Below are 27,148 nucleotides of genomic sequence, written 5' to 3' on the forward strand. Positions count from 1 at the left end.
CATCTTTCGGAACGTAATTAACCGAGTAACACCAAATAAATCACAAGGATTTGAACTTGCAGAAAAAAAAGATATAACGATTAAGAAAACAAAACAATGTTAAATATTTTGGGAAAAATATTTTTAATGATAATTAATTCTTAGTGTTTTTATGATTTCCACACATTTGGTAGCCGTTACGAGATACAAGGGACGTTTTCAGAAACAGCTTCTTTTATTTAATGTCGATTATTAAACAATCAGTTTCGTGCCGATTATCAATATAGTTTGCTAAATAACAAAATAAATAGGTGTATATTATCATGCCTAATTTATTTATTAATGTATTTTTTGCTAAATTTCAAATAGAATTCATTTAACATTAAGAGTAAGATTCACCCATTAATCAGTGTATTCATTTGGAGTTCCTCGGTTATTTAGGTTTTGAAAGAGAAGGTAAACAATCTGGTGAACGCTGGTTTCTGTAAACCATTTAAAGCCAAGTTTTTAAGTGAACACTGGTTAAGTCTTATTTGTTATTTCATTTTCAACAAAATTTAAGATATAAATAACCCTAAATATCTAGAAAAAGGAGGTCCGTACCCCTAGAAAACCCTTAACAGGCTTGTCTAGAGGTAGGAAAACCCTTAACAGGCTTGTCTAGAGGTAGGGATCCGTACCCCTAGACACTTCCTATAAAAACATAGAAAAAGTGGACACTCCACACGTCGCTCAAAAACGAAAATGTTGCGGGCTCTGTTATGCTACCGTCCACGCCCCCTAGCCCCGGGTTGAGCAGAACTCAACATTTACACACGTTGCAAGTACAAAAATAATTCATAGACATCCACAGAAATCATATATGGCTCATTTTCTGTCCAGTTTGCCAGGAAGCTACATATTGTAAGAATTACTTACAATCTCTTTCAGTGTGTGTACGAGTTGTAAGATCTTTTTAAAGCTGCATGAACAGGCTATGGCAGATCAATTAATTCTTTAATTAATTTTCTTTCACACTTCATCACTTAAAAATACATTCTTACAAAACATCCTTACTGCGAAAAGAGTGGGGACTAACGCCCATCCAGCTCTCACTTCCCTTATATTCCCCTTATGTTAGTGACAATGATAAGAGTTCATATTTTTCAAATTTCACCACTGACAAAACATTTCTTACTGTTCCACAAATGCTCACTATTTTTATAAATTCCGATTAAAATGTCACTGCTGATTTGTGAGACATGATAACAGAGATTTGAGTATGTAGGGATAATACACATTTTTTTTTGTTTATTAACGACTGCAAAAGTCCGCAGAAATGTTTGTGACTGAGATGTTCTTCTTATTCCATTGTGAATCTTGACGAGCAATACTGATAAACTATTTTAATATTGGTATCTCCATAACATATGCATGTGTGTGTAGTGGAATATTGCAGCTAAAATAAATACATATACTTCAGGTAGTGTGTAAACTTGATCTTGTAAACTTACGTGTACACAGTTATGCAATTAATTACAGGTTACAGGTTTTAAATACAAATTATGCTTACCAGGTTGTGGACCTAAATGCACCACGTCCTTACAACCATATCCCAGCACATCACATTTGTGATCTGGGTAGAGGTCTGTAAATGAATAAATAGTTTACAGCGCAAATAGTGAATGAGAAAGTGATATAAGATTAAGAAAACTGCCATTTATGAAACATATATTTTACTAAAAATATTTAAAAAAACTGACTTAACAGTATGAGCCAAAAGTATAAAAGATAAAATCATTAAGTACTAAGCACTTTGAGACCTTTGAATTGATAATTACAAACTGTAATGAGTAAAATCAACAAACCTGTATTATAATCCAATATTAATCTAATTATTTTAAAATGAAAAACCCAGTACATGTTTTCAATTACATGACCCTCCAGACAATGACCAGGTATCTTTGAAAAGCCTTAACCATTAAAATTAGAGCACTTCAGAGGAACAATTTTGATCTAGGGTCAATACAGGTGGATGCATACAAACCTATCAACTTTTATCCTACTGTATATACAGTAGAGGAACTTTTATTTGGAAGAAGGCAGTCATGCCTGCTGTGCATGTGTAAAATAGTTTTATTCAGTTGCGAATATACTCCATACGGAGGGAGGCAAATTTTACTTAAGATGATGATGATGATGAATGTGAAAAATGGCAAATACATGTTTAATAAAACCAGCCATAATAGTGAATATAATTTTTGTACAAATTACGAAACAGTAATTGTAAAAAGGTATCAATAAGAAATTTCATAGCATCTCTCAAATATTTAGCATTTTAGCAACCAATATACATGCGTAGTGGACACATTGGTCGAGATGGCTAAGACGCTTTCCTACGGAGGTGAAGGCCCCGGGTTCGATTCCTGGCTACTCCCATTGCAGTGTGTCCTTGGTCAAGGCACTTTATCACGATTGCCTCAGTCGACCCAGCTGTAAATGGGTACCAGCAAATTGCTGGGGGTAAGGTATTAATTGCTTTTCACTGTTCTTAAAATAGAATCGTTCAAAAAGCTCTACAGAGCTTATGTTGATTAATTGTTTCACAAAGCGACGGTAAATAAATTTTACCTTTACCTTCCGAATTCCCCCATTTACGCCTCATTACGCCACATTTGCACGGTACGGTACGTGGGATAGGGAATAGACAACTCCAACGTACTTACTACGTTACGACAATACTTCCGTGCGTACTCAGAAAAAAATGAATTCGTTTTTGGGGAAAAGGTATTTTTCAGACATTATATCGACAAAATGTATTTCATGCAGGCTTGTCTGAGTAACGAGGATGGGCATAATGTGTTCGTAGTAACTTGAATTTCAGTAAATTTACTAGCGAATAATCGGAAAATAAATTATTATGGCAGTGGCTACGATTACGATTACATTCCGATTACGGTACCGTAATCCTAGCCTCCGGTTCTAGGATTACGGGAGTTCCGTATTCCTAGACAACCCTATGAGAATAGACTAGGATTACGGAAGTATTTAAGCGGCATCAAATTTATGTTGGGACATGCATAATGACATTGTACAGGGGTTCCACTAGACCTGAAAACCCAAGAGTCCCAGGACCCTTGGGCCCAAATTTTGAAGGGTCCTTTTCCAAAATACAGGAGTCCTGTCCCAACACGTCCATATAATTGACTATATTTTTTATTTAGTAATACGTAGATCTTTACCTTAGAAAACAATAAACCCAAGATCATGTTACAGCATAATAAAAATGTCAGTTTCAGGTCATATATTGTAAACTAATATTTATCAAAATTCATGTTATTTTGATTAGGTTTTTCTTCTATGTTTCATTTAATTTTTAATAACAGAACAGTGCTATTCATAACTTTATCATGACATCACAGTACATTAGGGGTTCTAACTGACCAATCAGAGAGCTGCATTTTCAAGTACCTGCCAGTTTCCACTTGGGTATAACAAAGTATATTTACAATGAACATATAGTGACTTTAGAAACAAATATCACAGCATTTTAGAAATCAAATTAAGATTTTTCACTGCTCATGTCCCAGATGATGCTACAAACGACAAAACTTTGAAGTTTCATTGAAATATCATATCGATTTAATAGCTTTATTTTAGTTAAAAGTTTGAGATTTTACACAGGGAGTCTATGATAAAGTCCGAGTAAAATGTAATCAATACCCAAGTGAAATAAGTATCATTCCACAATGTTTTGGACATGTTAAAATTATGAATAACACTATAAAAATGTACCCAAACTGTACTGTCCGGATACTGGTACACTTTCGGAATGTCATCGGAAAGTAGTTTTTGCTCAGTTTACTTGGCCGACTAAGCTAAATCAGAGATAGTTCCTCAAATAATGATGCTACTTATCATTAAAAACTGCATTGAAAGTCAGTTTTTTTTAAGGAATTTTGGAAATATGCATATAACATCGGGTGTAATTAGTCTCGTGAACGGACATTCTAAAGTTATTTTTGATTTCAAAATTCATCAAAATTTGTGAAGCTTCTTGTTGAAATTACGGTATGATCACTAAGCAATGGTCTAATCTAAAGTTTGCAGGAAAAAATCTTGCAGGGCACTTTTCACATGCTCGGTAATCAGCTGCTTACGATAATTTAATAATTGGCGCCTTTTTTGACAGTACACAGGATCAATACGCTTTATCAATTAATTTCAACACTTCATTGATTCTGGTTACCTATGTGCACTCGCCGTGACGTAACTTGCTGATAAAAAAATCAGCAAGGCATGTCTACAGGAGAAAGGGCGGGATTTAGCAGAAGATCAAAGGCAGGAGGGCATGACCGCGAGTGTTTATTTTGGAATACACGTGTCTATCGTGGAAATAGTTTTACTGAAGGAAATGAATGATAAGAGAAAGGATTATTAAAGGAAAATGCCTCCGGGTCCCGAAGGACGCACAGGCAAGTATCATGCCGGGTCCTTTGAGCGTCTTTTGAAAATCTCCCGGGTCCGGACCCGGGGTCCCGGGTCAAATGGAACCCCTGATTGTAAACTTACTCATTTCACTTAATTTCACTAAATATTTTGTGCTATCGATCGGCCGTATTGGGTTAGTATATAATCTTAATGGCGGTGGGCGGAAATATAGAATTATCTATGTTTCATATATACCTGCATTTTTTTTTCATCAAGTCACCACAAATGGTCTTTAATAATATACAGTATGGTTATAAATCATAAAATTCAAAGTATGGAATATTTTTTCTTATAAATCTAACTTTGACACTCATATTTCTATATATTTCCGCGCGCCGCCATTAAGATTATACTAACCCAAAAGGACGGATAGAAAACACGAAATAATAAGGCAGGCATGAAAAACATATACATTATGCCTCTTAAAATCCTTCCGTAATCCTAGCCTATCCTCATAGGGTTGTCTAGGAATACGGAACTTCCGTAATCCTAGAACCGAAGGCTAGGATTACGGTACCATAATCGTAGCCACTGCCAAATAATATTCGTTCCAAATGTTTTCGACCACATACACTTAGATGTGAAGCCCTGCCATGGACATGAAATACATTATAGGACCCATGTAGGGCTGTCTAGAGGACCGGTAATCAGTATGAATACTTAAAATGGTACATGCAGAGAATACTTTCATAATTATCTATCAAAAATTTGCTGTCATTCTTCGTGGTTTTAGAAACAAATGCAAATGATGTGAAACAGAATCCTTTAATCACAAAAAAAACACAGTCATAAATTTGATAGATTATTAATAGTAATTAGCCAGTTATGTGTAGTAATTAATGGAATCTTGTATCAATTTCATGTTTTCGCGGGTTTGAAGGATTAAATCAATAAACTTATGCTTTTCTAGAATTGGATAATTTTGTGCTCTTAAATTCGAGTGAGAGATCATAAAAAAAACATGTTTACAAAAAACTACGTTATAACGTCAATTTTATGAAAACTATGTAATTATAACTTTTCCCCAGCAATTGCTTTATATATTTGTAACACAGTGCATAGCAGTATGCTGTGTTCTCGTAATTCCGTGGCTCTTAATTGCCAAAATTGCGCATGCGCGTTTGATGTTAGGTATTGACATGTTGTTTTTTAACCAAAAGTAGCTGCAACCTTTCAATATAACCATGCTGAGTCGAAAAATCAATAAGATATGACAGAAAATGAAAAATCTAACCACATGTATGTTGACCTACATTGGTCTGGATCAGCTGCCAGCTTCTCGTTGAATCCGTGGCTCTGACTGGCTAATTGATGGTCACTATGGTGAAGGGTACCTTGACAAATTACACTGCTCAGTATTTAGTTAGGGGACTGCTTAATGTGTTGCTACAATTTTGTCACAATCGGTTTGCATGTTTGTATTTTAATAAAAGTTTTTGTATGCCACCCTCTTTTTCCTTAGCACTGAAAAGTTTTTTTTTTTCACATTTCCATATGTTTAAGTAAATAAGCTATACTTACCTGTTTATTGCGCATTTTTGGATGCTCACAAATCTTTGTTTACTTTTCTGAGAAACTTGCATGAATTTCGGACATGCGCGGCAGCAACACAATCGTAATTTTGAGAGCCACGGAATGAACGAGAAACCACAGAATATCGAGAATTAGGTATACAAGTATATTGTTAACCGGCCCTGTAGACTCTGGGTCTAGAGGTCGAGTTAGTTACCGGACCCCTAGCCACTTCCTACATTATATACCTATAACAGTTGCTGAGTGAGGCAATCACTTAAGAATTTAGATGATGATGATGAAAATGATTATACATTTTGAAATATTTATGATAAAAAAGTTGTTTACATTAATTAACCGGAATCGGTTCCCTAGACAGCGAACTGATTCGTCCAGAAACCGGTTCTCTAGCCAAAGTACCATGCATAGGCTAGTGAACCGGAATTTATTTCTATGCATTAAACTACGAAATTCACTTTGTTTCTTTTGGTATGTATCATGCATGTTATTATCTTAATTAATTTTACCATATGAGGAAGCCATGCCCTTTCATTTATCTGTGTTTACTGTATATCCAAAAGTGTTCTCGCCGCATACATGTCCGCAATATTGGAATGATAAAATAAAGTACGAATGAATGCGGAAATCGTCGGCACTGGAGCAAGCCGAAATAAACTTAAAAATTGAACTTAAAAGGTACAATAAAAAAATAAAGGAAACAATTATAACAAATCAAGTAATTTCTGTTAATTATTTGAAATTATTCAAAATAAAAATAACACGTACAGCCTTCTCTATTGGTTTAATAAACGTTTTGTAAACAATTCTATCATTATAACAAATATGTCAATATGAAGACATCGATTTAATTATTAACATCTATCTCCTAATCAATATATTTTCATCTTAAGATACATTAACCTTCTCAACTGGACAGGGTTCACGCGAAGGCACCGGTCGAGCTGATTTGAAGGTTAACGGATAAACAATTCTATTAATTGTATTCAGTAACAAAATAGATTTGACATAATAAAGTCATATCAATTAAATGTTTGATACCTATAATAACTTCAATGATAAATATGCATTAATCTTTTCAACGAGACAGGGTACACCAAAAGCTCCGGTAAAGTTGGTTTGAAGATTAAAACTTAAGTTCGTAATTGAATCTTTCAATACTCAAACAAGATGAAGTAATCAAGCAAGATAATGGGATAATCAAACAAGATGGGTAATCAAACAAGATGGGTTGTAACGGCCGCTCTAATTAAACTTGGAAAAAACAAATTCACTCGACAGAAAGGAGACGAAGCGTGACATGTCAATCAGTCCGAATAAACAGTAACCATACCCGGAAAATAACGAAAAAATATTTAACTGCAACACAGTGCGACAAACTGAAAAGAACTAAAGAAAAATACCGCTTTTGGTTCGCGCTATTACAAAGTAGTTGCCATTATAAACGGACAAGACTCACGCATCCCAGGATCGCAATCTCCACTTCCGACGGTGGCACCGAAAACCAAAGTCAAAAGGAAAGACCAGTAATCCTAGATTACCTTAACTTAATACTTACCACAAAGTTTTATATCAATTACAGATGCCCTTTACTTTTATGCAACGCAAAGCAATCTAGGTCCTACTTTACTGTAAGAGTCGGACCTAGTGACCCAAAACAACTTCGAGTCATAACACTTCAAGAAAATCAGATAATGGCATCAATACTGAGATATATCACTGGAATCTTAGACTACTTAGCCAAATAATCACAGGCAAAAAACTTAACTCCATTTACTGATGCCCTTAACGCAACGCAAAGCAATCTAGGTCCTACCGTACTATAAGAGCCGGACCTAGTGACCCAAAGCAACTTCGAGTCATAACATTTATAGAACGGCATCAAAATTTTGGTATTCCAGTGTAATCGTTGACTACCTAAACCACATTTTTGCAAAAACTTTATAATATTTACTGATGCCTTTTACGCAAAGCAATGCAATCTAGGTCCTACCATACTATAAGAGCCGGACCTAGTGACCCAAAGCAACTTCGAGTCATAACACTTAGTGGGCGGCATCAAAAATGTAGTCTTCAACTGCTAATGTTTAAAACATGCCAGTTACATACAATATTCTGTATTGACATTTTAAGCTAAGCAAAGCAAAGAAACACAACAGTGATTCAACTCGTACAGGCAACGGTTTGTAATAACGTAAATGGCAAATGCGATGCGACCAGCAAACTAATTTTTGAAGCTGCCATGTCCCCTCGGGTACAAATTGGACACGATCCAACGAGAGATGAAAGCTGAATGTCTAGCAATGATGCTCTAGATTAAAAATAATTATGAACGAATACCAAATACCTTTAACATTAGATGTCATGCATAATCTCCCATCCGCAAGTACATTTCTCCATAATTATATCATGATAACGTAAAGAGCGACAATAAATATTAATTAGAAAGTTAAAATAAAGAATGAAATAAATAAAAAACATATTCCTTTCAAAAGTAGGTTTCCACACAAGCTTTAAGACCGTTTATATGTAGTGACTATTATCTGATTTAGAACTAAGAGTGTCTTTTCCGTAGAACATATTATAAAAACACTTGACACTTAAACGCACAGAATCGATAACACACATGAAATAAAAACTGTCTATTACACTGGTCTAATGTTACCATTTGTCTCCACACTTGCTTGATTATGTTAATGGCAGATTGTGTTCCACAGCCCTACAAACACACTATCGTCAGAGGTCCATTTACTTTCAGTTTCAACACTTGTATGAGATCGTCTTTGGAAACCATTTTGATTATGCACTCGTCTTCAAAGAACTATCTGAAACATATAACTAGAGCAGCAAGTCTGCCACAAAATCTCCTATGAAACTGGAAGAAAATGTATTTATAAAGCATAACATCGTACGCAAAACTATGCATGATCTCATTATGGGGTGTGGCGGGAGGGAAAATAGTCAGCTTACATGTACTGGTTCAATCAACGTACAAAAACAGACAGAGAGCTGCACGAGAATTTTCAGCTTTTTTATACCAATTTGACAGGCTATTTACCGGTACCTGATTAAACTACATACCAGCATGTATAAACACAGGAACCAATTTATAACAATAAAAGCAAGGGCGTACCGATTCCATAGCAACGGACATAACATTTATTTCTCCAACAAATAAATCAAATTATTTCAAAAGGAATAATTTTTATTATTATTGATAACATATCTTTTCAGTTTACTATAAATCACTTGTAAACTTTAATCCAATAAAAAAACTGTTGCACATGAAATGCTGAGGTGTTACAAACCAGGATTTTTAAAGTGATCAAAAAATCCGCATGAAGCTTTATCGGCAATTAAATTATTTTGTACATTAAGACTTAAGTTTACATGTAATGACGCAAACACAAATCAGTATTAAATAATTTAAACATATTACATGTTAAAAGCAAATTAATAAAATTTAAAAATGGCAAATTAGTTTTCACGCATTCATTCGTACTAGTTAATATCATTCCAATATGGTTGACACGATATGCGGCGAGTACACTTTTGGAGACAGTAAACGCAGATAAATGCAAGGGTATGGTAAAATTAATTAAGATTATAACATGCATGATACTACCCAAGAAACAAAGTGGATTTCAGCAGCATTATGCATAGAAATAAAATTCCGGTTCCCTAGCCTATGCACGGTATTTTGGTTAGAGAACCGGTTCTGGACGAATAAGTTCGCAGTCTAGGGAACCGATTCCGGTTCTCTAGCCACTGCCTAATCAAAAATCATTACATATTGTGTTTTCCGAATCTGTTCTATTCTGTACCAAATAGTTGTTTATTTAATAACTTGTGCCACAATTCTCTTTCACCACTGTTAAATATTCAGCTTGCCAGTGCTACTGTATTGCGAATGTCTTGAATCTATGTCAGCACCATTTTACATGCTAATATGCATTACATTGAATAATGGTTTGTTAAAATCAATAAAAATTAATGTGTTTGTAAGCTTTCTTTATTAATGTTCTTATTTTTAGCTTGACTATTCAAAGAATAGTCTAGCTGTTCTACTCACCCTGGTGTTGGCATCACACTTTGGTTAAAGTTTTGCGTGCAAGTACATATTGCTATCATTTAAAGGCATATAGCTTTGAAACTTATTTTTTCTTTTTCTAGGTCGATTACCAACCTCACTAGGTCAAGTCCCATAACTCTGACATGTACTTTGGCCAAATTCTGCCCCTTTTGGACATAGAAAGTTACTATCTCCAAAACTAATGCAGGTATTAAATTGAAACTTCACATGCGTCTTCGGGGTTATGAAACTAGGTGATAGCATCAAGTCCCATTACCCTGACATGCATTTTGGCCAAATTATGCCCCTTTTTGGACTTGGAAAATCCTAGTCAAAGTTTTGCATGTAAGTACATATAGCTATTACTTTAAGGCATATAGCATGGAAACCTATTTTTTTCTTTTTCTGGATCAATTACCAACCTCACTGTGTCAGGTTCCATAGCTCTGACATGTATTTTGGACAAATTATGCCCCCTTTTGGACTTCGAAAATTCTAGTTAAAGTTTTGCATGCAACTTACTGTCTCCAAAACTATTGCAGATATTGGTTTGAAACTCTATTGATATTTTAACATCTAAGGTATAAAATATTCCTGCTTCGGAACAACAATTCGAACAGGCGAGCATTGGCTGTGACTGTCTTACGGACAGCTCTTGTTTAAATTTAAACCTAATTTTAAGGCTCGCAAAGTTGACACAGTATTCCAAAGCATACATCACTAAACTTGTAAGTAGACCTGAGTGTGTTTTGTAATTTTCAGAATACTTTGAATCAAAGACTGAAGTTTTCATTTGATACATGCACATGCAAGTTAAACTGTTGGCAAGTACTGGCAGCAATAATGATGATGTTATTTTTTGTTAGGAGGTGTTTGTGTGTGTGGGGGGTGGGGGGAGAGAGGGGAGGGGTAATGCATCATTAGGAACTATTATGATAGTGCAAATACAAGATCATAATAAAAGAGTCTTTTACATGGATTTTCAGGTTCCCTAGAGATGACTTACACATTGCAGACCAAAACTGCAAATTGTTTTCTCATTTCACAAGTAAAAACAATTAAATATTATTGGAATTTCTGGCACAGTTTGAACCCTTACTGGAGTGTAGGACTTTTTCTATACATGAAAATGTCATAAAAAATGTTATTTTCCATAGACTGCCATTAAGAAAAATTCATTGCAGTCCATTTTGTTCAAATCTGTCTGGCAAATAATTAGCATATTTAATTGATGGAATTTTCATTGTATATCTTGGAAAATAATGGTTGAGTTGAGTTCTGCTTTTAAGAAAGAAATTGATCAGAGAATCCCTTAAACAGAAACATTGTAATTACTTTTGCAGTAAGCCAAGTGCCGAGAACTTCACATGTCAGAAATGTTTAGAGAAAGGACACTGGACATACGAGTGTACCGGCAAAAGGAAATATGTGTACCGAGAATCGCGCACTAAAGAGATGACGAAGAGGTTAAAGAGGGAGGAAGAGAAGGAGAAGCTGGAAGTTCTGTAAGAAAATCCTTAAGCTTTAAAGATGTCATATTTACAGTACTTAGTCTGTTTTAGTACTTTAAGTTTGGTTTGATATTGGTTCTGAACAGGGCTCCGGAAATTTTGATAACTCAATCGGTCCAAAACGAAAATCCTGACATCGGCGCTACCCCACCCACCGCATTCCCAATATTACATATTTTGTAAAACGTGATAGGGTAAAGAAATAAGCATGTCATGCTTTAAAACTGAGTTACCAGTCACCGCGCGTTACCATACAATGAAGACAGTTATTCAGTGTTATGTGTGATCGTTACTTTGTTTAAATTTCGATGTTTTTCCGAGATAATACGAGGCATTGACACCGTGTGCGTAACTAGTCTAAAAGCCAACGCACGTGACTTCAATACCGTATACACGGCAGATACTTTGTGATGTTTCCTCATTCTTTGACGGAATTCTATAAAATACAATGCGTCAAAGTGGGTTACACGACACATATTCTCTGCTAAACAGCCTCAGTATTTAAAGAATACTCTGCCGCGGACTGAATGTGTACGTTATTTGAACGCTGAGATCGATTTTCCCGCATGTATAGTACCAAAACGTCACACGGGTTGGCCACGGATATTTCATTTTGATTGTAGGACATTTGCCCCCCAGGACATTTGCCCCCCAATGAAAAAATGAATTGCTGGACATTTGCCCCCCAGTTGAAATGGCAGATAGGACATTTGCCCCCCATGGCTAATTTTTGGAATGGACATTTGTCCCCCAATATTTTTGTCCAATATGCCAGTATATATAACTGTATTTTTTGTTGTTTTATTATCAAAATTACTCTAAAAGGCAATTTTCATTAAAAAAAACTGTTTTATTAATAATAATTTAATAAATATGTTAATTACTTTTAGGTGTTACGGTAAATAATAGCATATTATTGAGTAATAAAAGTGCTCATAACAGCGTTATAATTTCTTAATTAGTGCAATGTTTTTAACACTCAAACTTGTTAATTTGGCTATTATCTACTACAAAATTGTATAAAACAAAGATATTGTACCCTAAAATATGATGAATGTTTTGTACAAAGTTCCTAAAAAGTCAGTGGGGGACAAAAATATTGGGGGGCAAATGTCCGTTTCAAAAATAAGCACTGGGGGGCAAAAGTCCTATCTATCATTTTAACTGGGGGGCAAATGTCCAGCAGTCCACTTTTTCATTGGGTGGCAAATGTCCTGGGGGGCAAATGTCCGTATCCCTTCATTTCACTTACGTTGTACTTCAATAAGCAACTACATTTTATAAAGTTATATGTTCTCTTCTGATGTAAACAAAATTTCATTTTGAAACGTTTTTTAAAAGACCGATTTGATAAACAGTGCCACTCCGGTTTTCTTTATCATTCGTGGTTGCCCTTCCATTTTTTTCTTTTTTGTACAGTCGGGTTGCAAAGACGATTTTCTGCATTTGTTTCAACTGGAGCCCCAACAGATGAATCATGTAATTTTTTCAAATCAAGTAATTATAAAAATTATTTTTACCGGTTTTCCATCTGATGTCTCATTAAATCAAAGACCTATAATGTACAATTATAGCTCTTTGATTAAATGCAGCGACCATTTGTTTGTTACCGTGATCAAACATAGCCTTTTGAAATAAACCATCTGTCGGATTCTAAATAAAAGAAGTGGATCCCCGTCGAAATGATTTGGATCCAGTCAGAAACGTTAGGAAACCAGTCAAAAATGTTTAATACACCGCAGTCGGCTGTCTGCAAACATTAAAGGATGTGCCGCGCGAGCACTGATTGCGTCACGCGCTAATTACGGACCGATTATCAAAGTGACAATCAGACTGATTGACACGTTTATTGATTATCTGAAGGTGCGATCAACAATTTCCTACTTGGCAGGTGATCGTATATTGAGATATAAGACCGAAATTTATACTTTTCTCCATTTTTACGGAACTGATTTTTTCCGTTTTTTCACTTCACGAATCGGTCTGAAAAGTCAAAAATCGGTCCAAAACCGACAAACCGGCAAATTTCCGAAGCCCTGGTTCTGAAAATATTCACGAATTGCCAAAAGCTGAAGTTTCAAAGCTACAGTAACTGTTTTTTTATCTTTACTTGACTTTTATAACATATCATTGTGAATGTGGAAAGCTTGCTGATATTTATGCAAATTTTTTAATTCGTGAAAGTTGCAAACATTTCCATGTCGCAAAATTTCCCACTAATACATTAACCTGTCTCTGTTTACTGTCAACTCATGTTATATTATTCACATATTGAATGGCTTGCCGGTCAATAATCTAAACTATTGCCCAAGGTCAGAAGGGCCGTGGGCCAGTAGTTTTGATTATGGACTGGCATTCCATTCAGTGTGTTATTATATGAAATCAGAAAATTATTTTCACCATTTTTAATTTCCAAACTTTTGATGAATCTGCTCAGAAACATGTTTGAGTATAGACTGTTGATATAGCACAAACTATGGCCGATTAGCTGCCTCCCCCTCCCCACCCAATTTTGTTTTCCACTCCTGCTGGCCAAATGGTGGGCGGCACGACCTCTTGACCATCACTTGTTTTGGGACGCTCTGACAGTGAGCTGCGTCCAGTGGCCTGGTCCCCACTGTCACCGACTGCCCGTCTCCTGCTCCGTCTGTCACCCCCCATTCTCGCTGTGATTCAGCGAGATGGACCCTTGCAGAGACCTCCCTACTAATATAGTGTCATGTACCAGTCATAAATACCAGATATGACTTCTGGATAATCTGTACCAGTACTGAATCACTTCTCAAGTATCTTTCTAGATAAATAATGTAAAATTAGTTAAATGTGCATGCTCAGTTGATAATTTATTACCATTTATATATAAATGAAAACTTCAAAAATAATTGAAGACCCCTTAGGATATATATGTATATTAAACACAGATACATTAATCTGTTGGTATCTTGCATCAGAAAAGTTGCTTTTGTGTTATTTTTCATTTGTTTTTGTAGTGCCTTTTATTTTGATTTATATTAAAACATGCAAAATTGGTACTTTTTCAGGGCCAAATCCAGGGCTGTACTAGACAGTATCAGGAATAACAAGAAAGAGAAGAAAAGGCGAAAAAAGAAGAGGTAATGGAAAAGTAGAGATGCCATCTTTAAAAGCAATATAGATTTATTGACCATATACTGTGTAATATTGGATATTTTTGTTTAACCAAACTTAGGCAGAGTCTATTAATGCAAGGTTGAGTTTTGCTTTATTAAAAGCCTTCACATTTTTAAGCAGTTAAAATCTTTTTTCTTGAGGAATAATTTTTGGTAATTGATCTGATCAACACTATTCAGTAGGTAAAAATTGATCCCACAAGAATATGTTTGATTTTTTAGCTCATCTGATTTTTTGAAAAAAAATGATGAGTTATTGTCATCACTTGAGCGGTTGTCGGCGTCGGCGTTGCCTGGTTAAGTTTTATGTTTAGGTCAGCTTTTCTCCTAAACTATCAAAGCTATTGCTTTGAAACTTGGAATACTTGTTCACCATCATAAGCTGACCCTGTACAGCAAGAAACATAACTCCATCTTGCTTTTTGCAAGATTTATGGCCCCTTTTGTACTTAGAAAATATCAGATTTCTTGGTTAAGTTTTATGTTTAGGTCAACTTTTCTCCCAAACTGTCAAAGCTATTGCTTTGAAACTTGGAATACTTGTTCACCATCATAAGCTGACCCTGTACAGCAAGAAACATAACTCCATCTTGCTTTTTGCAAGATTTATTGCCCCTTTTGGACTTAGAAAATCAGTTTTCTTGGTTAAGTTTTATGTTTAGGTCAGCTTTTATCCTAAACTATCAAAGCTATTGCTTTAAAACTTGCAACACTTGTTCACCATCATAAGTTGACCCTGTACAGCAAGAAACATAACTCCATCCAGCTTTTTGCAAGATTTATGGCCCCTTTTGGACTTAGAAAATATCAGATTTCTTGGTTAAGTTTTATGTTTAGGTCAACTTTTTCTCTTAAACTATCAAAGCTATTGCTTTGAAACTTGCAACACTTGTTCACCATCATAAGCTGACCCTATACAGCAAGCAGCGTAACTCCATCCTGATTTTTGCAATAATTATTGCCCCTTTTGGACTTAGAAAATCATTTTCTTGGTTGAGTATTATGTTTAAGTCAACTTTTCTCATAAACTATCAAAGCTATTGCTTTAAAACTTGCAACAGTTTTTCACCATCATAAGTGGACACTGTACATCAAGAAACACAACTCTATCCTGCTTTTTGCAAGAATGATGGCCCTTTTTAGACTTAGAAAATCATGGGTAGGACAATATTTCTATTACACAAAAAAAATCAGATGAGCGTCAGCACCCGTAAGGCGGTGCTCTTGTTTAGCTCACCTGTCACAAAGTGACAAGGTGAGCTTTTGTGATCGCGCGGTGTCCGTCGTCCGTCCGTCCGTGCGTCCGTAAACTTTTGCTTGTGACCACTCTAGAGGTCACATTTTTCATGGGATCTTTATGAAAGTTGGTCAGAATGTTCATCTTGATGATATCTAGGTCAAGTTCGAAACTGGATCACGTGCCGTCAAAAAGTAGGTCAGTAGGTCTAAAAATAGAAAAACCTTGTGACCTCTCTAGAGGCCATATATTTCAAAAGATCTTCATGAAAATTGGTCAGAACGTTCACCTTGATGATATCTAGATCAAGTTCGAAACTGGGTCACGTGCCATCAAAAACTAGGTCAGTAGGTCTAAAAATAGAAAAACCTTGTGACCTCTCTAGAGGCCATATATTTCACAAGATCTTCATGAAAATTGGTCAGAACGTTCACCTTAATGATATCTAGATCAGATTCGAAACTGGGTCACATGCCATCAAAATCTAGGTCAGTAGGTCAATTAATAGAAAAACCTTGTGACCTCTCTAAAGGCCATATTTTTCATGGGATCTGTATGAAAGTTGGTCTGAATGTTCACCTTGATGATATCTAAGTCAAGTTCGAAACTGGGTCACATGCGGTCAAAAACTAGGTCTAAAAATAGAAAAACCTTGTGACCTCTCTAGAGGCCAAATATTTCATGAGATCTTCATGAAAATTGGTCAGAATGTTCACCTTGATGATATCAAGGTCAGTTTCGAAATTGGGTCACATGCCATCAAAAATTAGGTCAGTAGGTCAAATAATAGAAAAACCTTGTGACCTCTCTAGAGGCCATATTTTTCATGGGATCTGTATGAAAGTTGGTCTGAATGTTCATCTTGATGATATATAGGTCAAGTTTGAAAGTGGGTCACGTGTCATCAAAAACTAGGTCAGTAGGTCAAATAATAGAAAAACCTTCTGACCTCTCTGAAGGCCATATTTTTCATGGGATCTGTATGAAAATTGGTCAGAATGTTCATCTTCATGATATCTAGGTCAAGTTTGGAACAGGGTCATGTGCGGTCAAAAACTAGGTCAGTAGGTCTAAAAATAGAAAAACTTTGTGACCTCTCTAGAGGCCATACTTGTGAATGGATCTCCATAGAAATTGGTCAGAATGTTCACCTTGATGATATCTAGGTCAAGTTTGAAACTGGGTCACGTGCCTTAAAAAACTAGGTCAGTAGGGCAAATAATAAAAAAACCTTGTGACCTCTCTAGAGGCCATACTTTTCATGGGATCTGTATGAAAGTTGGTCTGAATGTTCATCTTGATGATATCTAGGTCATGTTTGAAACTGGGTCAACTGCGGTCAAAAACTATGTCAGTAGGTCTAAAATTATTAAAATCTTTTGACCTCTCTAGAGGCCATATTTTTCAATGGATCTTCATGAAAATTGATCTAAATGTTCACCTTGATGATATCTAGGTCAGTTTGGAAACTGGGTCACGTGCGGTCAAAAACTAGGCCAGTAGGTATAAAAATAGAAAAACCTTGTGACCTCTCTAGAGGACATATTTTTCATGAGATCTTCATGAAAATTAGTGAGAATGTTCACCTTGATGATATCTAGGTAAAGTTCAAAACAGGATCACGTACCTTCGAAAACTAGGTCAATAGGTCAAATAATAGAAAAACCTTGTGACCTCTCTAGAGACCATATTTTTCAATGGATTTTCATGAAAATTGGTCAGAATTTTTATCTTGATAATATCTAGGTCAAGTTCAAAACTGGGTCACATGAGCTTAAAAACTAGGTCACTATGTCAAATAATAGAAAAAACGACGTCATACTCAAAACTGGGTCATGTTGGAAGAGGTGAGCGATTCAGGACCATCATGGTCCTCTTGTTTAATTCAGTAGTCATGTGTGTTATATCTACCTATACAGAATTACAGAATGTCAAAGAAACAAGATAAAATGACAAAAAAAAAGAAGAAAAATTATTCCCCTTGGTCATTTCTGAAAAGCTTGACTTCTGTTATTACTTATACCCTACTTTAAAGTCTGAAATGTGTTATCTAAATTTTTAAATTAACTGTCATAGATTTATTTTTTCCTGTCATAACTTCTGCATAAAAATTTCATTGAAGTATTGTCAGTATTTGTTGACGCACAATTTTCAATTTTAAAATGACATTTTCTTTTTCTATTTCAGACGTAAAAGTGATGGAGAATCTTCATCTAGCAGTTCCAGCAGCTCTAGCAGTGACTCAGATAGCGACTCAGATAGTTCTTCATCGTCATCATCATCATCAAGTTCATCATCTAGTTCATCATCAGGATCATCATCGTCCTCATCATCTTCTAGTGACTCTAGTGATTCATCATCCTCAGATTCTGACACAGGAAAACAAAAGGTTCATTCCAAAAAGAGATCAAAAAAGAGAAAGAAAAAATCATCATGAATGCAGGAAGTGGAAAAGATAATATTCACAAAATGAGCCACGCCATGAGAAAACCAACATAGTAGTTTTGCAACCATCATGGATCCAGACCAACCTGCGCATCCGCGCAGTCTGGTCAGGATCTATGCTGTTCGCTTTCAAAGCCTATTGCAATTAGAGAAACCGTTAGCGAACAGCATGGGTCCTGACCAGACTGCGCGGATGCGCAGGCTGGTTTGGATCCATGCTGATCGCAAAGCCACTATGTTGGTTTTCTCATGGCGCGGCTCAAGTATTTAGGTCGCAAAGATCATGTTAATATTTCGGTCCTTGGCTGATTCTAATGTATTGTTGCTCTGTAAAGTCAGAGACATAGTTAATTGAAGTTCACAGCTAGAACCGTACTTGCGAATGATTGAAAGAAGCCCTCTTTAAATAAATCATGGCAGTGATCAAGGCCAGAGCTGGATCCAGATTGTTATATTTTCTTAGAATCTAGCTGATTAGGGAATCTAGGAGAAGAAGGCAGTCTGTATGTTGTCATCTGATATTAATCATGGAATTTAAAACACAATTATTGAAAGCGGCTTAAAGTCCTTTGTACTTTTAACTTCATTGAGCCAAAGACGAGATGAGCTGTTGTGATTTGTCTCTGTCTGGTCATTGTGATTTTTGACCATTGTGTCGTGTGACCTGACACCATCGTGTCGTGTGACCCGACACCAAAGTATCTAAAATGAGGATTCCTGCAGAACTTTGGTAACTTCCCACAGAAAAGTGTTTAAAATAATGATTTTCAAAGGGAACATTGTTTAAACTAAAACCTGAACTGTGCTTTAATTGACAAGTAATTTTTTTTTATGAAAAATGTTTTTATTTTATTGCACACAAATACATATGATTATACCTACATGACAATGTTCCTAGGAGACTATAGTACAAAAAGTATGCAGGGATAAATACTAGCTTACCTGTTTGCTAAGAATTTAAAGGCCTACTTATCCATCAGTAACTAGGCCACTTAACCAACGGTGACTTGCTTGAAACTAACTTAAAATGTGATTTTATTGAAAAATTAGATTTAAACATGTTTATACAGAAGATTTTGTCTGTTTTTTTACAGGCCATATGTTATGCCATTTTTGACTTTTAAATTTATTTGAGACACACATTTTACCCTCTTAGTTTGTTACCTTGTGTACAGACATCTTGTAAAGGCCATGATTTTATTAGCTCAACTATTCAAAGAATAGGTAGAGCTATTGGACACACTGATGTGTCCGCGTTGGCGTCCCGATTTGGTTAAGTTTTTGTATGTAAGCTGGTATCTCAGTAACCACTTATGGGAATGGATTGAAACTTCACACACTTATTCACTGTGATAAACTGGCTTACATTGCACAGGTTCCATAACTGTATTTTGCTTTTTTACAAAATTATGCCCCTTTTTCTACTTAGCAACAGTTTTTGGTTAAGTTTTTGTATGTAAGCTGGTATCTCACTAATGGGAATGTATTTAAACTTCATACTATTGTCCATTGTCATGAACTGATATGCATTTTGCAGGTTCCATAACCCTGTTTTGCAATTTTACAAAATTATTCCCCTTTTTCAACTTTTATTTTCATTCAACTGACAAGGCTGTTGAATAGTCAAGCATTGCTGTCCTCCGACAGCTCTTGTTATATCTGTTGTCTCAGAAACTATTTTTGGCAATTAATTGCAAGTTTACTTACTTAGTAACTGTGGAGCACAGGTTCTACAACTCTTGTCTCACATTTTTACAGTGTTATGCTCCTTTTCCCACTTTTGGTGTTTATTTATTTTTTTAGTGACGGGGCTTTTGAATAGTCAAGTGTTGCTGTCTGATGGCTATTGTTAAACAAAATATTGTTTATTATGTTTGAAAATATTCCTTTTGCTATAAAATGTCTATTTTAATTTATATGTTGTGATAGAAATAAATAAAAAAATTATACAAGTATACAAATGATGTACTATTGCTTTGATTATTTTTATGATTATTACAGTGGGAGAAATTTTGTCTCGGAAATGTGTAGTTTGCATTATATCTTCCTTTCAAAGGAGGGTGCATACTTCTGTTTTGGCCAGAGTAAAAAAAGTATGATGTTGGCAATTTAGACACTCTTTCCAGGTAGTACGACTTACAGTTCTATTTAGATTTTGATAAAACTTGGTAGAAATGTACAGCCTCGGGTAAAATTACGAATATTGTTGGTATTTAGTCCTCCCATTTGGCTCAAAGGGTAGAGCAAAGTAGTAAATTTGATTCCCAGTTGAGGCATATGCTGAATCTGATAATTGTCATGTGGGGAAGGTGGCAGTTACCTGCAGGAACAGGTTTGTACTGGTACAGAATCCAGGAACTCTGGTTAGGTTAACTGCCTGCTATTACATAACTGAAATACTGTTGAAAAGCGGCGTAAAACCCAGAACAAACAAACAATATGATGATTAACAGAAGGTGATGTGTCGTAGGTCATTTAACCCTCTTCGCCTCCTATTCATGTGGGGAAAGAGTGCTAGTAAAAAATTCAGGGACACCAGCCAGGTTATCCAACCATTGTTCATTAAACTGTTTCAACCAGTTATGTGGATGAAAGGAGGGGATAAATAGTAACTAAGATTAAACTTCCATGCCTAGACATACTGTAAATACATGGCTTACATATACAATATGTACTTAAATTCAATACAGAGATAAAAAATGAAGGAAATAATGATTTATAAAATGGACCAAGATTGAAAACTGTTCATGAGATTTAGGTTTCTTTTACAGTGCAGGTCCACTAATTGCTATTATTCAGAAATGACAGACAGCTGTGAGATAATAGAACATAGTTCCTGCTCATAAGAATGTACATGTATGTCTTGTTCATACAAAAACATGATCATGTTCAGGTAGCTCTGAACACACCACTACTGGTAAAAAGATGTGGAAATTCCCCTGAAAACCAGATTTTTCAAACATTGTCTTTGTTTAGCAACAGTGACCACAAAATTCCCCAACAGCAAAACATCCGTTTTTTTTTACCCCAGTGTCAAAGATTACAGCACTTTTTCTTACCCCCCCCCCCCCCCCCCCCCTCAAAAAAAATAGAGTTGCCCTTGTCTATCCATCTGTCAATCCATCCAAATTTGTGTCGTTCATTTCTCAAAAAGTATTTGACCCATAGTCATCAAATATCACATGATTGTTATTCAGCAGGGGAAGTTGTGCATCAGGGGTTTCAATTTGGATCTCTTACAGTCAGACAGTCAGACCAGAGCTACGGCCCTTGACTTACATGGTAGTCAACAAAAATAAAGGGCCTAAGTATGTGTTGCATGTATCTCAAAAAGTATATGACCCAGTATTATGAAACATTACGGGAACATTATTCAGCATGTGAAGTTATGCACCTGGGATTTTTTTAGAGATGTCACTCAGTCGGACCAGATTTATGGTCCTTGACTTAGTCAAAAATATACATAAAAAAGCATAAAAGTTGGGTCACACATATCACAAAGTATTTGACCTTGGGTCATGAAACATCATAGGAATATTATTCAGGATATGAAGTTTTGCACCTGGGATTTTGTTCCGTATTGCTTTCAGTCAGACCAGAGTAATGACCCTTGATTGTCAAAAATAGGCATAAATGGGATACAAGTTTGAGTCGCATGTGGCTCAAAAAGTACTCGCTTAGAGTCAAAAAAGGCTATTGGTACTTTGCGAAACGGAACGAAACGAAACGAAACGGAACGAGGGGCACCATATGGGGGGAAATAAAAAATCAAATTTAAATTTTAAAAATCAAAATATTATAGTAAATTACATGAACCCTGTATAAACATCAGTTGTTGAATGATGTATAATGTCCGATGAAACTAATGATATGCAAAACATCAAATATGAAACATGTTTTGTCTTGTTTCGTTCCGTTACGCAAAGTACCATTACCCACACAGGTATTCGTATTTTGCGAAACGGAACGAAACAAACATTAAAAGGGGTTAGATATATCAGTGAAAAGGAATAAAACCCTATGTTTTCTTTGATATACATTCATAGTAGTTAAAAGCATAACACTTAATGATTATAAATGCATACATCTGTTAACAAGCGCAATAGTATTTAAACTAGAGCCACCCTATATGATGTCCCGGATATATATAAAGTCTTGTAAACATAAACTGTCGAATGATGTATAATGTCCGATGAAACTCATGATACGCAAAACATAAAGAAATGAAATAGATTTTGTCTTGTTTCGTTCCGTTTCGCAAAGTACCAATACCCACACAGGTATTGGTACTTTGCGAAACGGAACGAAACGAGAAAATTTTAATTTATTTACATGAAATATTTCAGGAATTCATGTCTAATAATCGTTTATGTTTGCGTGTACAATAATGGTCAAGCCTGGATCTGCAAGTCATTATTTTCAAGTAATTGGCGACTGCTTAACAAAGCCATATCCGCAAATCCCTGGTACCATGCAACCAACTATAACTATGTACATAACCTATGTACCTTCATAGATACATGTACCATTAAAAGATACATTGACATGCAATAGAGTCGGACATATGAAATACTCATTTATGATTGTATGCATGTATAATTGCCGAGCCTGGATCTGCAAGTCGCCTTTTTATGTTTAGAGATAATAGGACAGTTTGTATGTTTGTAAAGGAAATACTTTTTGCATATTTCCTTGCACGTAACTGCGTGTTATAAAATCTGATTCTCTTTCAAACTTTTTTTTTGATTTGTAGTTGTCAGCATCTTTAATTACATAATATATATATATAACCAAATTAGCCTTTCCTCTCTCGTTTCGTTCCGTTTCGCAAAGTACCAATACCCACACAGGTATTGGTACTTTGCGAAACGGAACGAAACAAGAAAAGTTTAATTTGTTTACATGAAATATCTCAGGAATTCATATCTAATACTAGTAATCGTTTATGTTTACATGTACAATAATGGTCGAGCCTGGATCTGCAAGTCATTATTTTTCAAGTAATTGGCGACAGCTTAACAAAGCCATATCCGCAAATCACTGGTACCATGCAACGCACTATAACTATGTACATACCTACGTACCTTCATAGATACATGTACCATTAAAAGATACCTTGACATGCAATAGAGCTGGACATATCAAATACTCACTTATGGTTGTTTGTTATACTATGTATAATTGCCAAGCCTGGATCTGCAAGTCGCCTTTTTATGTTTAGAGATGATAGGAGAATTTGTATGTTTGTGAAGGGAATACGTTTTACATATAACTGCGTGTTATAAAATCTGATTCTCCTTCTAACTATTTTTTTTTAATTTGTAGTTGTCAGCATCTTTAATTACATAATACATATATATAACCAAATTAGCCTTTCCTCTCTCGTTTCGTTCCGTTTCGCAAAGTACCAATACCCACACAGGTATTGGTACTTTGCGAAACGGAACGAAACGAGAGAAATTTATTTACAAGAAATATTTCAGGAATATTGGATAATTTATTTACAGTTGTATGTTTGTATAACTGTCGAACTTGGATCTGCAAGTTATTTTTTATGTGTGAATATTACAGGAGAATTTTCATGTTCCTGAAAGGAATACTTTTCGTATATTTCCTTGCATGTAACAGCGTGTAATGAAATTTGATTCTCCTTCTAACTATTTATTTTTTAATTCTTAGTTGTCAGTATCTTGAATATAATCGTATCTAACCAAATTAGCTTTCTATCTCGTTTCGTTCCGTTTCGCAAAGTACCAATACCCACACAGGTATTGGTACTTTGCGAAACGGAACGAAACAAGACATTTTTTATTAATTTACATGATATATTTCAGCAATATCGGATAATCATTTACGTGTGTAAGTTTGTATAACTGTCGAGCTTGGATCTGCAAGTTATCTGCAAGTTATCTTTTTATGTGTGGAAGTTACAGACTTGTATGTTCGTGAAGGGAATACTTTTCCTATATTTCCTTGCATCATCTTTTTATGTGTGAAGATTACAGGAGAATTTGTATGTTGGTGAAGGGAATACTTTTCGCATATTCCTTGCATCTACTGCGTGTAATGAAATTTGATTCTCCTTCTAACTATTTATTTTTAATTCTTAGTTGTCAGCATCTTGAATTACATAATCGTATCTAACCAAATTAGCTTTTTCTATCTCGCTTCGTTCCGTTTCGCAAAGTACCAATGCCCACACGGGTATTGGTACTTTGCGAAACGGAACGAAACGAGAAATTTTTAATTTGTTTACATGAGATATTTAGGAATATCGGATAATCATTTATGTGTATATTAAGTTTATAGTGTAACCGTCGAGCTTGGATCTGCAAGTTATCATTTTACACACTGTGAAGATTACAGGAGGATTTGTATGTTCGTTTCGCACATTTCCTTGCATCCTTGCATGTAATAAAATTTGATGCTCCTTCTATTTATTACTTGTCAGAGTCTTGAATTAAATGATGCATATATAACCAAATAAGCTTTTTCTATCTCGTTTCGTTCCGTTTCGCAAAGTACCAATACCCACACAGGTATTGGTACTTTGCGAAACGGAACGAAACGAGAAAATTTTAATATATTTACATGAACTATTTCAGGAATACATATCTAATAATCGTTTATGCTTGCATGTACAATAATGGCCGAGTCTAGATCTGCAAGTCATTGTTTTTCAAGAAATTGGCGACAGCTTAACAAAACCATACCCGGAAATTACTTGTACCATACAGCACACTATAACTATGTACATATCTATGTATCTTCATAGATACATGTAGGCCTATCCTCATAAGATACCTCGACCTGCAATAGACCCGCACATATCAAATAATCATTTATAATTGTATGTATGTATAATTGCCGAGCCTGAATCTGCAAGTCTCCTTTTTACGTTTAGAGATGATAGGAGAAGTTGTATGTTTGTGAAGGGGATACTTTTTGCATATTTCCTTGCATATAACTGCGTGTTAAAATTTGATTCTCCTTCTAACTATATTTTTAATTTGTATAATATATATATATAGTTGTCAGCATCTTTAATAACACATATACATATATATAACCAAATTGGCCTTTCCTCTCTCGTTTCGTTCCGTTTCGCAAAGTACCAATACCCACACAGGTATTGGTACTTTGCGAAACGGAACGAAACGAGAGAATTTTAATTTATTTACATGAAATATTTCAGGAATTCATATCGTTGTTTGTCAGTATAGTAAACCGTTTAAAGCTGTGTCAAAAGATACGATCGCAAGATGGATCAGATACTAGATAGTGCAGGAATTGACACTAATCTCTTTAAATCTCACTGCATGAGATCTGCAGATCTCATGCTTCACGAATAAATGTTCCCATAGGTACTATAACGAGAACAGCAGGATGGTCAAAATAATTAACATTTAGGAAGTATTATAAAAAGCCTATCACAAATGATATGTCTTTTACAGACGCTGTACCGAATAAAGAATTTCTTATATTATTAAGTCCGTAATATTAAATGAAATGAGGCCATAAGGGCTAATGTGTCATATTTAAAGGTTCAAGCAATTTATTTTATGTCTGTGAACAGCGAATTTTAAGATCTGTTTCATATTATAAACAGTTACCGTCATAATAATACTTCATGAAATATACTCATGTAGTAATCATAGTCAACACTTTGTATTTAGAAATAAAAGTAGTTTAGTCACAGCATTATTGTATTATATTTTTTAGCTGGATGTCCTCTAAAAGTCTCACATGTGGCGCTATGGGATTAAGTGGGAACAAATGAAATTGATAAATTATATGATGCTTGATGAAGTATGATTTCAATTTCATGAAATCACACTTAAGCACATAGGTGTCACATACCCACCTATCCCAAACCCCGTATTAAATAAGCAACATGCTAGAATTCGACTACAAACATTTTGTGACATCCAGCAATATGCGTTGAAGCCTGAGCCTTTATCACTACCTAGCCATCTCACATGTGACACCTATGTGCTTAAGTGTGATTTCATGAAATTGAAATTATCCTTCAGCAAACATCGTATAAGATACCTCTACAAACAATAGAGCCGGACATATCGAATAATCATTTATGGTATTATGTATGTATAATTGACGAGACTTGATCAGCAAGTCGCTTTTTCATGTTTTGAGATTATAGGAGAATTTGGGAATATTTTTTTTGCATATTTCCTTGCATGTAACTGCGTGTAATAAAATTTAATTATTTTAATTAACGGAACGAAACGAGAGAAAAAATGATAACTACGGAATGAGAAATTTTAATATATTTTCATGATATATTTCAGGAATTCATATCTAATAATCGTTTATGCTTGCATGTACAAGAATGGTCGAGCTTTTAACAACACCGTACAGGATATTACTGGTACCCCAAAACACACTATAACTGCACAAACCTACGTACCTTCATAGATACATGTACCTTTATAAGATACTTCGACATGCAATAGAGTCGGACATATCGGCTAATCATTTATGGTTGTATGTATGTATAATTGCCGAGCCTGTATCTGCACGTCGCTATTTTAGCTCGACTATTCAAAGAATAGTAGAGCTATTAGACTATCCCGTGCGTCGGCGTCCGTTCCGATTTGGTTAAGTTCTTTTTTTTGTATGTAAGCTGGTATCTCAGTAGCCACTTGTGGGAATGGATTTAAACTTCACACACTTATTCACTGTGATAAATTGACTTACACTGCACAGGTTCCATAACTCTATTTTGCTTTTTTAC

General features: G+C 35.2%; 1 protein-coding gene across 1 annotated transcript; it reads left to right on the forward strand.

The window, feature by feature from the left end:
• Positions 1 to 2,636: 2,636 nt before the first annotated feature.
• Positions 2,637 to 20,357, forward strand: LOC123557484 (zinc finger CCHC domain-containing protein 10-like). Its single transcript, XM_045348963.2, has 4 exons — positions 2,637 to 2,745; positions 11,395 to 11,556; positions 14,604 to 14,675; positions 18,136 to 20,357. The coding sequence occupies exons 1-4, from the start codon at positions 2,723 to 2,725 to the stop codon at positions 18,383 to 18,385; spliced, it is 507 nt and encodes a 168-aa protein (XP_045204898.1). The 5' UTR covers positions 2,637 to 2,722; the 3' UTR covers positions 18,386 to 20,357.
• The last annotated feature ends 6,791 nt before the right edge of the window (positions 20,358 to 27,148 follow it).

This window comes from Mercenaria mercenaria, chromosome 5, assembly GCF_021730395.1.
Source record: "Mercenaria mercenaria strain notata chromosome 5, MADL_Memer_1, whole genome shotgun sequence".
NCBI lineage: Eukaryota > Metazoa > Mollusca > Bivalvia > Venerida > Veneridae > Mercenaria > Mercenaria mercenaria.